Here is a 14304-nt window from a genome sequence, read left to right as displayed (position 1 = left end):
AGATGTTTGACTGTTATATCATCTTAAATCCATGTTTTCAGCTTTAATCTGAGAACATTTTCAGTTACATCACTTGAACAGCTTTTTGTTTCTGCTGTGTCAGTTTCAGGGCACCAGTGCTAATTCAACAAAGCAGTGCTTTTACATGGAATAAAAGTGATTCTTAAAGAGATAATTTAACAGATGCTTTATTGTAACATGTATTTATATGCTGATTATTAGTATTAGTTATTATATCTAAATGCAGGTAATATATTAAGCTTTAACCACTGAAAAATCTATGAAATATATTCAGTATCATAATAATTCAATTTAAAAGGTTTCATCTAAAACAGCTTGGTTAGCAGAGGAGTGGCCTCTTTATACAGTAAATGGTTGAACAACAAAGTTGATTGTCATCTTTTTCATTACACTGCTTTAAAAATAACGACTTTCAATCTGACAATTTATGAGGGAATTGATTATTGTAATGGACGGCTATAAAAGTACTCATTTCCCCATTTTGATTTGCTGGCATCACTTCCAGGAAAAGTTTCACTTGAGCTCGCAGGAGAGGGGCCTTTCCAGATTATTTCTTCAAGTGCTTTGATGAGATTATTGCAAACAAAATCTATGATGCCTGTTTCAATCAAGGCTTTTTATGGCGCATGACTGGAAGGAGAGGAGAGAGCCAAGAAAAACACAGCAGCCACAACAAAACTAAACAAGCAATCCCATACTGCAGTGCCTTATTCTCACATTGAGAATTGGAGAGGTTTTTTACAATTATTTTTTCATTTAGTGAATCAGCAATGTAGCCAGTAACAAGTTAAATCTGATTAAAAAAAAGATGAGGAAAACAAGTTGCACAAGAGAGAAATATTCAAGTAAAGTGCAAGAACCTTATTACTGTAATCAAGCATAATAAATGAGTAAATAGACCTAAAAATGTCCTTTGGCACAAAAAAAGTCATATGTTTTGTAGTAGTATTGTATTTTAATTTTATGCCCAAATTTTACTCAACATAAAAGCACAGAAGCTTCCTTTATGCTTAAAAAAAGCTATACAACAGGTTTATGTTACAGCCATCAGTTTTAATTATTTACACTTAGTTTTAGAGAAATTGTAACCTTGTAAAGCAGAAGGCTCTACTTTTTTCAGACTGATTTAATATTAATTCTTGCCTTTTGATAGTATTTCTGTAATTAGCTCTTGAACATTTAATTTACTTTGATAAATGGAGTTATCGTGACATTTTTCATCTACACACCCAAACAAGAGGGCAGAAGTGCAGAGGGTGAAGTTTTTTATTAGCAAAAAGTAAAAGCAATTATCCCTCAAATGTGCCCTTTTGGAAAGGAAAACGAGCTCCAGTATTTGAGTATTTAAGATGTTCATTTAGGTCAGTGCCACTGACAATACAGGCAAATATAGAGTCTTTTTTTAGTTTTCTTTTACAATTTAACAATATTTTACAAAATGTTCGTGAGATTGATTTTTTTTGGCAGTGCTTTAACAATATTGAAAACCGAAAAGTTTGGAGCTCCATGGCAAAGGGATCCATAGCTAGTATGAATCTCACAACTGGACTAAATTAAAGGTCCAGTGTGTGGGATGCGGTGGAGCAACTTCTTGGCTTCACGCTCCCCATCTAAGCACAAAGGAGAAACTATGGTGGCCGTGAAACGTGCAAAAAACACCTACATCTAGGGCCAGTGTTTGGTTTGTCCTTTCTGGGCTACTGTAGAAACATGATAGTTCAACAAGGCGGATAAAACGGCTCACTCTAAGGTAACAAAAACACAACATTCCTATGTTCAGGTAATTTAACACATAGCTATAAAAATTACATTCCTTTTCTGCCAACAGATCCTCCTAAATGTCACAAACTTTAAATACTTTCTTTTTTAGACATCACAGATTCAGTGTCCTCAACAAGTTGCCAACCTTGCCTAATGGAAACCTTATAATGTTGTCATGGTAACTAAATTGGGAGGAAATCACACGACAAAAAGTGTCTTCGTCAACGAAAGCAGCGTGGTATAGTGGTGCAAAAAGGTTCAAGAGGCAAAAAGAGAAAGAGTAAAAAGAAAACTTTGATTTGGAAAAAAAGAAAAGGCTCAAAGGAAGAAGAGTAAATTGAAAAGGAACCAAGGGCAGTGTTGCAATCAATGGCATTTTTCTAAAAGGATTGTTTGTGAGCAGAAGGGGAAGAAGGTTATGCAGCCAGTTTGTGAAGGTACAGAGAAAGGAGGAGGAGGAGGAGGAGGAGGAGGAGGAGGAGGAATAGGAAGAGGAGGAGGAAAATGTTTCTTTCATCCAGCGTGCACATGAGTGTGTTTATATGAGAGAATCGGAGAGACAGTCCACAATTGGGATTGGCAGATATTTCACATCTCATATTGTTGATTAAGCTAACACTGACCAGACTTCTTCCACATCTAATTTGATTCAGTGGAGCAGAAAATGTCTTTTCTCTGTTTAACCTGCACTAGTCTCCGAGATTATATAAATAAATGAACATTGTTTTGGCTCAAGATTGATGCCTTTGCTGAATGAAAAAGCAGTAAACATAAACTGCCATTATTAAACTGTAAATTGGTGTGGGACCTAATCTCTCTTATGCGTGTTCACATAAGAGAGATTCTGAAAATCCTGCTTCCATGTAGCCGAATAGCTCGCCTGTGTTACTCTCCTTCAAACACATTAAGAGAAAAGCATTTTCTCCCCGTCTCTCTCCCCTCTCTCTTGCACTGTCCCAGCCTCTATCCCGCGATGCACCGCTGTTTGCTAACAAGAGAGGACAGCCAATCGAAGTGACCCGCCTTAAGCTTGCCGTTTTCCCGGTCTCGTTTTCTGTTTGAAAAGCAGCACACACTCTCAGAGGCCATTTAGCCGGTGCAGTAATGACAGAGGCAAACACTTGCTCGATCCAAAACAGCACAAATGGATGTGGTAACAGGCTGAGAGAGGAGTGCAAAACAGCACTGAAAGAGCCTTCCTTTGCTTTGTTTTTTCCACATGTGAAAGCGAGGTCTGCGGGGGGGGAGTGCACAGCATTTTTATTTCAACAATACATGTGTCTGTATGACTATAAACGTCTGTGTTCAGGCTTCAAAGAGTCGCACGATGAAAACTTCAAAGCTTCTGTTTGCGTTTCTGCACATGTGTGTGCATTTGCATGTTGGCCCTAATGGCCTGGAGGACTTGGAAATGAGAAGCTTCCTGCACACCCAGGCATTCATTTTCTTTTTCTGGGACATTAAGCCCGAGACTCAACAGAGAAAGAGCACCATGAGCAGCACAACACACACACTTTTCATGAGGCAGAACCATAACCTCGACATAAGGACGACACGGAGCTGAAAAAGATGTCGTGTGTGTGTGTGTGTGTGTGTGTGTGTGTGTGTGTGTGTGTGTGTGTGTGTGTGTACTGGCTTATTTATTTAGTTGGTCTTTCAATGAGAAATGAGCCCGACTAACCATGCAGAAGCATTCTGGAGCAGAATTGTTAAGTAGCACCACAGGAGGACCACAGGATAAAAAAAAAGAAGAACAGAAGAAGAAGAGAATGGTATTTTAAAGAAGAAAACCACAGCCTGGGGGTATTTATATTTGTGTTGGGTTTCTCTGAAGCAGACCACCGTTTGTCGTTTTTTGGGTGTGAATGGATCCCTGGTGTGGACGTCAGTGCTGAGAAATCTTTGTGGTGACACAACATGGACCAACAGCAAGATTACATGCTGCAACTCTTAAGTCTATAAAAATGGTTGGAACCAGAGAATGTTTGACTTTTTTGCTTGATAAATTACTCAAATGTTCAATTTATCATCAAAATAATTGTGACACATTTTCTGCCAATCAAGAAACTAATCAATTAATCATGGAGTTGTTGCCAGTCACTGAAAACAATTTTGGATTGATCTTCCTTCCAAGTAATAACAGTAACTTTTTAAAGTACTTGGTCTTGTGAACATTAGTGATTTTAAAGGGGCATTGCACTGATTTTACACATGAAGTCCAGTTTATAGGTCACAGGAAAGACTACTCAAATTGTTAATGTAACTATATAATGTCTGTGGCTCTTGGGGAAGGCTTTTCAATATATCCCTGATGATGAAAGGCGCTATTGAGTTGCATAATAGGATATAAAGGATTCATTGTTTTGGGAGCATGGGAAAATGGGCTGTGAAGTGTGTAGAAGAAACTACAGTGGCCATGAAACCCACACAAGGCCGTATCTACAGGCAGTGTTTGGTTTGTCCGTCCTGGGCTACTGTAGAAACATGGCAGTTAAACATGCAGGTCTCCATGGAGGGTGACCTTCAGCGTCTGTAGATAAAAACAGCTCATCCTAAGATAACAAAAACACAACAATTCCTATTTTCAGGTGATTCTACTCTAATGAAAACATAACTATAAATATAATATTTCATTTCTACCGATAGAGCCTCCTGAATGTTACACACTGGACGGTTGCCTTTGTCATTGTACAAATGAGATATCTGATGTACCGTGAAGTTCTGGCTCATTTTGTTGCAAGTTTCTTCGCCGTAGACCCAAATGTAGATGACACTAAGTCAGAAAGAGGTCTTCTAGTGCAGCTACAACAAGGTTTTATAGCTGAAAAATGCTTTACAATGCAACACTGACAAATGCTTCTTTACAGTCTCTCAGATTTAAACACCATTCAACAATCATGGGGGGGGGATTCATTGCAGGAGAAGCACACGCACCAATCTCCACTGACAGCAGCCTCATTTGTCCAGAAAGTAATGCAGCTATGAGGCCTGTTGTGCTCTGAGGCTTGCTTTATCTTGACTGGTACATCTTGCTGTCTTGCTTTTGTTATCGCCAATGCCGTCGCTCTTTCCACTGGCACGAATAACAACACACTTAACACAACAAGATCAGAAACGTTCTATTGGGGGCTTTGAAAAGGAGTCAATGCCAGCTATATGTAGTAAAGGAAAAGTGGATGTATTAAAGAGGTAAATTACAGCACAAAGCTTTCTTTTATCATGGTTTTACCTGTAATGTCAGGTTTCTGTGGCATGAAGAACTGATAGAAGGTGGGCTCCGACAGACCCTTGACGTTGCGCGCTGTGATCTCCACTTCATATCTCGTGTTCCACTGCAGCGGCTGCAGCATTGCAAAATCGTTTGCCCCTGGAACTAGCTTGGTCATCCACTGTTCCTCTTTATCCTGAAAGGAGAGAAGAGGGGAGGATAGGAGAGCAATGTAAAAAAAAAGCATACATAACTTTAATCAGTGCCCTACGTTTCATTTTTGTCTGCGAGCATCAAAGGAGAGCTGAGGAAGCGTTGTTTTATGTGATAAACAACAGCTTACCCTGTGTGTTTTTAATCTGGGGATTTGGAGAGTTACCGCAGTCAGAAATTGAGTTGCAGTTGTAAAACGCCTACGCAGATGCACTTGCATAAGTAAAGAGAAAGGGTAATCCTCTGTTTTTCATCACGTTCACACAAGTTCTCAGATACCTTTCTGTTCCTTTGTGGCTGCAGCCTTTTCTCTCATTTCTGCTTCCTTATATCACTCTTCCTTTCTTTCCTTGCTTCCTTGATTTCTCTTCGTCTCGAGAACAAGTGCAAACAAAGGACTGGAAAGTGAAGAGTCAGGCTGCGAGCTATACATTGAGAGCATGCCAAATGTACTGTCTGCTTGCCATCATTGCCTCCTTGGCACCTTTTCCTCTCAATGTAAGAGGACAGATTTCAAAATCGGCTTTTATAAATTCAAGGTCTGAGGTGCAAATGTATGTAACACTTGTGGCCAGGTGACTATGATGTGTCTGTGTGGGTGCAGATTCAAGTGTAGTCTGTCTGCAAGTTCATCCCCTCTGCATGCTCCTCCATGATGGAGCAGTTTTGTGTTCCTGATGCCAGACAAGGCCGTGAGATTACTGGGGTGTGAAGCTGGCTTCCTGCTCGGCCTTCAAAAGCCTCTCAGAGACTTCCTCAGCCTGTTTTCCACAGCATGGAAAGTATTATTCAAAATCATTGTCACTTTTTCAATGAGACAGAGAAATGGCTACACATTAGCACTGGGGAGATAGGAGATTTGGACCAGCTCAAATCCACTTAGTCCTGTGGTGAGTTCTTGTACGAGTGCCATCTATTCTCCTTCCTGGCTTCATCTCACTCGCTAGCCTTATCTTGTGAGTTTAAGCTGCTTTTTGCTATTTTACACACAAAAAATCAACTACTTAAATGGATGAGTGAATTCTGAGAGCTTGTGTGTACTCTCATTTAAAACATGAATTGTAAGTGACACAAGGATAGAAAAATGGAGATTCTCAAGCAGAACATTATTCATTTTGCCACCAACGCACCCACTCAACTCAATCGACAGGAACCTATTAAGCTTGTGAGTCACACGCACTCCATTGGTAGGAAAATGCATTCCTAGTGTTGCATCCTGTGTCGCTATTGTGTCAAACACAAAGGAAAATCTATGATTGTGAGGTGTTTTGGTGTCTTTTATGTGAGACAAAATTGCATACTTCCAAATTAAAGAAAATGTGTGCTTTGAATTGTAAGCTCCTCTTTTAAAAGCGTTGTAAGTGGCGGCCTGGCTTTATTCGGAGTAGTGGAATATTGAACTCATTGGTATGATATGTTCTGTCTTCTTCTAATCTTTATCATTTTCAACATATGATATAGTGAAAAGGACAGAACCAACAATGTGTGTATGCTTCTCTGAATACTTTCAGACACTACTCTTTCAAGCCCACTGGTTCCTCCCTAAGATGGAAATCTTTGGAGGAACACATGTAAAATTTAATCTTTAAGAAAGGCAAACTTATTTTCCTGAAACAGCTGGGCTTTTTTCTCCAGTAAGAGTAAAATGTGCATCTGTTGGGGATTATTTTCAGCTGCAGATTAATACAATAATGCACTAATAAGTATTTACAGCAGCAGGATGGTGTATGTGGGACTGAAATATACTACAGTTCCCACGTTAATTGCAATAAAGCAGTCGTTTTCCAACGGTGGGGCACAGAGCCACTGCAGGTGAGGCATGGATGACCAAGGGAACAGTATGAGTATGTTTTATGTAGGGGAAATAAACAAACGAGTTTGCTGATGCTATTGCACAGACCTTTTCACTGAAATTACACCTGAATTCTTTTTTATTAGTTTTGGTTCCCCAATCCTTGTTAATGATTACTAATCAGTAAGTGTTGGTCATGAACTTTTTTTTGGCACACCAGAAAAAGTTTAATAACCACTGCAATAAAGAAACATGTAACAATGCAACTCATTAATGTGTTTTTTGACAACAATGGAGCTCCATGGCACAGAGGAATAAGACAAATCAGATACTATTACTTATACAAATACTTATCAATCAATTATCAATTATCAATTAATAGTTGGCTTTGGTCTTGACACAAAGAAACATAGAGAATATTGTCATACGTTCACACGTTCAGTCGATGATTCATCCTTGTAGATCATTTGAAGATTAAGGGTTTAACACTCTGTTTCCCTCCTTTTTCTTTTCTTATCCTTTTCTTTCTAACTTTATCCTGTCTTGGCTTGAACTCAACTCAAACTAAGTTGTCGAGACTTGATTAAAGGACCAGCGTGTAGGATTTTGTGGCATCCAGCGGTGAGATTGCAGATTGTCCCACAACTGAAAGCCCTTGACAGAACCAAGCGCAAAGAAAAAACTATAGTTGCTGTGAAATTTGCGGAAAAACACAAAAGGCACTATCTCAAGCCAGTGTTTGGTTTGTCCATTCTGTGCTACTGTAGAAACATGTTGGTGCAATTAAAACATAGTGATGAATATTATATTCCATTTCTGCCAATAGATCCTCCTAAATGTTACGCACAACAGACTCTAAGTTACTCACAGTCTTGTACTTCACTATGTACTCCACGATGGGCATCCCTCCATCGTCCTGCTTGACCAGCCCCAGTCTGTAAGCCTTGCCCATTCCTCTCTGCCCGTGGACCGCCGGTGGACTCGGCTCTCCTGAGGGAGACATGCAGGGAGGAAGCTTGAGCAAAACAATGTGTCTTTTTTCTGTGAGAGGATGAGAGTGTGTGGCTGTGTGTGCATTCCCGAGGAGGGGAGCAGGTGGCAATGTGAGATATGAGATAAGGATGCAGTACAAGGAGAGAGACGGTTTTAAGCTGAATTAAATTCATATTACAAGGCAACTCCCACTGCCTGGCTATAACTAATGTTGACTGGAGCTTCTTATTATTCACTGTATTTTACTAATTGGGTCTTCTTTCCAACATTCCTTCTCAGTAGCTGAACTGCTGTATAATATTAACAGTGGAAATACTTTTTCTATGGCCTTGCCCAGATTTACTACAATCCTGCTGTGCCAGATTGCCAGAATATATAAAATGCTTATCATGAAACCCCTGCAGTATATAATTTTTAATGCAGCAGTTTTACATCAAGACACAAATTTGACAGGATCTATTGGTAGCTCCAATAATCTGGATACATATCACTGAAATACGAGGAGGCTGTAACCACCTCAAATTGCAGCATGTCTGCTTTTCTATCACACAACTTTATTTTATTAAATGAAACAGGACTCAAATATCTTTCTCATATTCATCCACATTTTTATAGCTGTTATCTGCGTTTAGATGTTTCTGTAATCTGGAGTTTGCACTCGATCATCAACATCTGTGACAGACGAGGATGTGCCAATATTAACAATTAACTCTGTCTAATTGCTATGACACCATTGTAGTAATGAATACAAGTGATTATCACTGGATACATATGTAAGTGGCTATTAAAATACGTCTGAAAATCCCTTCTGGTTCGGATCCTAATGAAGCTCTTATTTTGAAGAATGTGCCATGAAAGAAGAAAAGACTTACGGATGGGTAAAGTCTGGAAGGTCTCCGTGTGGCTGAACTCTCCCTGACCCTTTCCGTTGACAGCTGCCACTCGAACTTCATACGTCGTGTTGGGCTCCAGCCCCGTCAGCACCACTGTCGCTGGAGAGAAACAAGAGTTCATATCACCTGGAAATGTGTGCCGGCCGTGAATCACGTAGATGGCAGAGCCAATCACTAAAACAGCAACTTTCTCAAGTAAGTATAGACATTATAATGCACATAATAATAAACAGCACAATAAACTGCCGGTTACATGTAGAGCTGCCACATTTTCAATACGTCATCAAGGTTAACAACCACTTCTGTCATGCACTCCTGATGAATGGAAAATCACAAAACCTGATTGTGGCACGGCACACGAGTCCCAACTCTATTATTAACCTGTTTGATAAGAAACTTGACATAAGTCAGTTAAGGATGTTAACAGATTGATTTTATTTAGAAACTTCTCTGGGCTTCTACTTCTGAACACTAGATTTTAGTTTTGGAGATATTTGAGAAGAGATGTCCTGTTTCCATATGAGGATTTCCTCATGCACAAAGCCAGACATACGGTATAAAGAAATGGTTTCCCCAGGTGTGGAAGAACTTGACTGGCCTGACCTTAAACCCATACAACACCTGTTGGATGAACCGGGGCCAACAAAGACCTTATTGGCCAAGATTGAGTGTGTTTCAAACTAACTCGTTCATGTAAAGTTACTTCTGAAAGCAACATTTTTTCTTGCTTTTTCCAATGACCACCCTTAAAAGGTTGGGCAAAAAGCGTGCTGTCAGGAGGTTAGGCTTTCAGACACTGTACTACCATCCAGTAAGTACTTTGGTTGAAGCATACTGTCACCTTAATTCTTCGACAATCACATATGAATATAATGTGTGAGAGTCCACATACCATGTTCTGTATTTCAGAGCTATACTAAATCTATCCAGATCTATTACTTTTTACATTTTCAATGCAGTTTTTGTGATATTTATTCTAATCTGGAGTTTGTTCTGTGCTCATTGCAGAATAACATTTTTAGCTGTATTCCTATAATATAACTTAAACCGAGTGGCTGCAGCACTCTGGTAAAATACTATGAATTAACAGAATTAAGTTAAGATTATTGTAAATAGTGTAAACATTCCATTTAAGGAAAATAAGAAATTATGTTCACCTATATGAATATCGAAAAATAAATTCTAATAAACAAAGTATCCAAAAACTAGACTGGAGTGTGAATCCCACGAGATCCGAGGTCATTATCAAAAAGGATATTGCAACCATAGCGATAGTGAAAGCAGCGTAATCTATTGAATTCATGCTGTAAATGACATCGATTATTGAGGAAAACAGGAAATCTCATTATCAGAGCACAGTACAGATTCCTGTTTAAATTCCGCAGCCTCTTTACATAGCCGTCACTATTCAGAAAGGCAGCAGAGAGTCGGCAGTGTAATGAGCTTGAGTGAAACTTGTGGTTTTTATCAGTCTGCACAAATTAAATACTTGAACGGTAATAGGTGCTTTTGCAGTTCTTTAGTCCTGGAACTGAAAACAAATTTTGCAATTTTCAGCAGTGCTGGCTTACTTTCCAGGCTATAAGCAGACATTTCAATTTGGGCAAAAGCATTCAAATGAAACGAGTCCAGGCATCTCATTATATTGAAGAGTTTATTGTATAAGGATCTTCTACTGAGGGTATCTGAAGTGGCTTTTGATTATATGATGCCACTTACTAGTTTGTAATTAGTTCAGCTCACAGTTTTAATATTTTGTCCTAATCTTCAATACAGGGTCAAATTTAACTAAACAGGCAGGAAATTAAATTTACTATCAAGCTTTATTTGTCAAATTCTAGTCCCTTTCTTTTTTCCTTCATGCATATCCCTGTCTTTACTCTATAAGTGCAGTATATTTTCACATATACTACTACTGATTAGTATTCACCTCACTGCATCTCCATATTGTAATTGACTCTGAAATGAGGGATATTAGTGATAAGCCCTTCAGGTTTGTCAGACCTGCTTATCACTCGAACATTAGTCCTCCAGCTTCCATCTTCTATTAATCCATCCATCTTTCCATCCTTCAGCTCATGGTGTACTTTCCACCAACAGGCTCAGAAATCAATTTGGAGCTGTGAAGCATAAGAAGAGGAGGAGCGTGTTCTTTCGGCTCAGACGAGTTGCGGCACTCTCCCGGCGAAGTGTTTGAGGTTCCGTCATGATCCAAAAACATCTCAGGGCAGAGGCTTTGGCCATGTCTTCTACTCATGCTTGATTGGTGTCGTTCGATTTGTGGTGGCTTTGGCAGACAGAAATGCTGGACAACACCTGATAGGACGTTAATCTGGCACGATGAGGCCATACCTCGCTGGTCTAATAAATAAAAGCTGTGAGTTCCGAACTGTGTGACAAAATTAAAAACATTTCTATGTACATGTTTATTCGTCATAGTAGACCTTGTTTATTGAGGGGTCATTAAAGTATTTATTTATATGACTGGGCATACAAGTAATTGCTATTATCTGAGCATTAGGATGGAATTTGACACTTTAATTCTTTCCTAATTTTTCAGGCAGCCATTGGTTTTCACTTAATTCCACATGGTTTAAAGAACTCTTCACAGACTTGAGCTTTAAGTGTGTGAGTAAACATTAAGTTAAATAAATATAATTTCATAGGGACAATTTCAGTACAAAGTAGTTCCAATGAAAACTATTAAGAGTTAGATTTGTGGATAATTTTGAGTAACCTTTAAAAGGTCCAGTGTGTAACAATTAGGAAGAACATTAGTCACCTGAAAATTAAAATGTTTGTGTTTTTTCGCAACACCAAGAAATGTAACTGAATCCCACACACTGGACCTTTAATATTTTTAAAATATTATACCCATTATTGTTATTTGGTAATGTAAATTTAAACAGGGATTGATTTGGATATTTTTACTTACTGTTACCTGTCAATAGTATTGTAATTCTGAGAAACGTGCACAGACAAAAGTGTCAGACATACAAAAATGAATAGAAATCAGTGGCTGTCTGGAAAGTTCTGAAATACAAGTTCTTATTGCAAAATAATCAGCTGTAATATAAAGCGTCCATGGTCTGTATTTAATGGTCTAAATCATACACAATCTTTGGTTTATGAACTCAGAAGGATCTCTGTGATGGTTTTTCAATGTGAGCTTTTGTTCCATGGAACAGAAAAAGTGGAATTTATATTTAGATAATTGCTTTTAACCACTCCACATATGTATAGAAAGAGAAAAAGAAACCTTTGCAAAGAGCAGAGCATGTGAACAGACGAATGAATCCTTTCTTCCTCTATTGATCTGACGCATTTAAGAAAATGGAGATGGAAACAGACATCTGTTCAAGTGGACTTAATGGTGTCCATCTCCAAAGCATGAAGATGTTCCTTTCATTTTTCACAATAAGTGCATAATACATAAAAAAAATTGATTTAACTGGTATGACTACAACGCTACTCACTCTGGACACTGTGTGACTTGACATCCCTCCAGTCCTGTGAGCCAACCTCCTTGTACTGGACCAGGTAGTAGCTGATGGGCACGCCACCATGCGAGTCCGGCTTCATGAAGGTGACGGTCGCCAAGCGCTGGGAAACGGCTGAAAGACGCACTGAGTATGGATTTGACGGTACATCTGAAGAGACAAAATAATGACGTGGGTCAAACACACACAGCATTTGGATTGCTTCTCTTCAAAAGCTGGTCGGTATTGCCTGAACCACTTACTTGGTTTCAGAAGCTTCTGTTAATCAGAAAATCCACAAACCTTTATGAATGAAAGCAAGACGGCACTACAATGTACAGGTAAAGAGCTACTACTGTACTCCACTCTACTTTTAAATTATAAACTTTATTGTCATGCAACAGCTACAAACAAACTGAAGATGAAGGTACTTTCAATGCTGCGGACAGTACTCACTGTGCCTTCTACCAATTACATCACTGTCATCCACATTATCAACCTAAATATATAAATTATTGCTTTAATAACTATAACCCTTGAAAGCAATTTCCCATAAATTACTTGATATTAAAAGTAAGGTGGTGCATCACTCTGCTGCATCTCCCATTTGTCATTGGACTTGTTTCAGCAAACAAACAAACATGTTTGCTATTTTTTCAGTGTTTTTCACTTCAAATTCAGGTACTTACTGGTGGGCCTATTTATATCAAACTACAAATGTACTCACATGCAAAGACATTTCAAGAGGTTTTTACTCAGAAGACATGAATGAGACAGGAAATGAAAATTAGTTCTTGCAGCTTCCACTGGAGATCATCTCTCATCTGAGTCATTATATATTATTATTATATTATATTTGTATTATTGACTCAAACTTTTACACCAATGTGTATGTGCGTGTTTCCTTGTGTGTGTGTGTGTGTGTGTGTGTGTGTGTGTGTGTGTTTCCTTGTGTGTGTGTGCGTTTGTGCAGAACTGCAAGTGTCAGAACAACTTCCAAAACACATTGTTTCCTGCAAGACTACATATTAGGTCAGCTTTTTGCTCACTACTTTTCTCCTTAGCCAGAGCAATTCAATCTGCACTAAAGATAATTGGACTGCACTATTGTGTATTAGCCTGCGCTACCGTAAATTAGGGGGTACTTCAGTAAATAGCGAGGGGTATGGTAAATCAGCTGGCACTATTTGAGATTAGGCTAGGCTGAATAGGGGTTGGGAGTTGTAGTAGAATTTATCTTCCTGAGAATTGCAAATAAGGCTATTGCCATTAGTAGAGAGGTAGAGGGTTACAAAGCAGTTAAGAGTCATAGTGAGAGCAGTGATTCAAAAGGTGTGGGATTCCTGACTCCACACAATCTGGACTTGAAATTAAGTCACCAACTTCATTAGCTCAGGTAAAAGGGCAGCACTATAGTGGGTGCACACTCACCTGCCTGGGCCAGAATGAACTCCTGGTATCGAACTCCAATGTTGTTTCTGGCTGTGCAGTTGTAGCGGCCGAAGTCCCTGTCGGACATAGGAGTCACCTAGGATGGGAAGTTAAATGGCTTATTACAAAATAATATATTTCTTACATATCTGTATTGTTATTCATGCAAATAGTAATTCATTTCTGCTTCCATGGACAATGGTGGTGAATGGAGTTCTTTTGTGATGCTCACAGAAGTCACAGAAATAACATTTAACGTATCATGAATCAAGTATTTTCTAATAACAATGGGTCAAATGATATGTGTAATATGAGAGGTGTTACTTGCAGTTAAGAACTGTAGTTAAGAATTTTAGCACTAATCGTGGAGAGCAATGAAAAGTGTTGTGTGAACTTTCTCCTGCTTTGTAAGACAAGGTCTCAGACTCATACTGTGAGGGGCATTTTCTGACGAACATGTTTTTCCCTTAATGATTCTGTTTGTGTTTTTATGATGTTGCTGTTGTTCACATG

At 38.8% G+C, this 14304-nt stretch overlaps 1 protein-coding gene across 3 annotated transcripts in view; it reads right to left on the bottom strand.

Moving 5' to 3' along the window:
* LOC127378549 (neural cell adhesion molecule 2-like) overlaps nt 1–14304 on the bottom strand; it is a 260470-nt gene that overhangs the window by 24353 nt on the left and 221813 nt on the right. For 2 of the 3 annotated variants that reach the window (XM_051427454.1, XM_051427455.1), the window contains exons 11-15: nt 13792–13888; nt 12358–12531; nt 8861–8980; nt 7864–7985; nt 5012–5186 (exon numbers count right to left, since the gene is read on the bottom strand). In XM_051427454.1, coding sequence (XP_051283414.1) covers nt 5012–5186; nt 7864–7985; nt 8861–8980; nt 12358–12531; nt 13792–13888 — 688 coding nt within the window. The remainder of the gene's footprint in view (nt 1–5011; nt 5187–7863; nt 7986–8860; nt 8981–12357; nt 12532–13791; nt 13889–14304) is intronic. The other variant, XM_051427456.1, reaches the window with a different exon arrangement.

The sequence above is a fragment of the Dicentrarchus labrax genome, unplaced genomic scaffold (genome assembly GCF_905237075.1).
Source record: "Dicentrarchus labrax unplaced genomic scaffold, dlabrax2021, whole genome shotgun sequence".
Taxonomy (NCBI): Eukaryota; Metazoa; Chordata; class Actinopteri; family Moronidae; genus Dicentrarchus; species Dicentrarchus labrax.
Note: the sequence above shows the minus strand (reverse complement) of the source record. Positions and strands in the feature narration are given on the sequence as shown.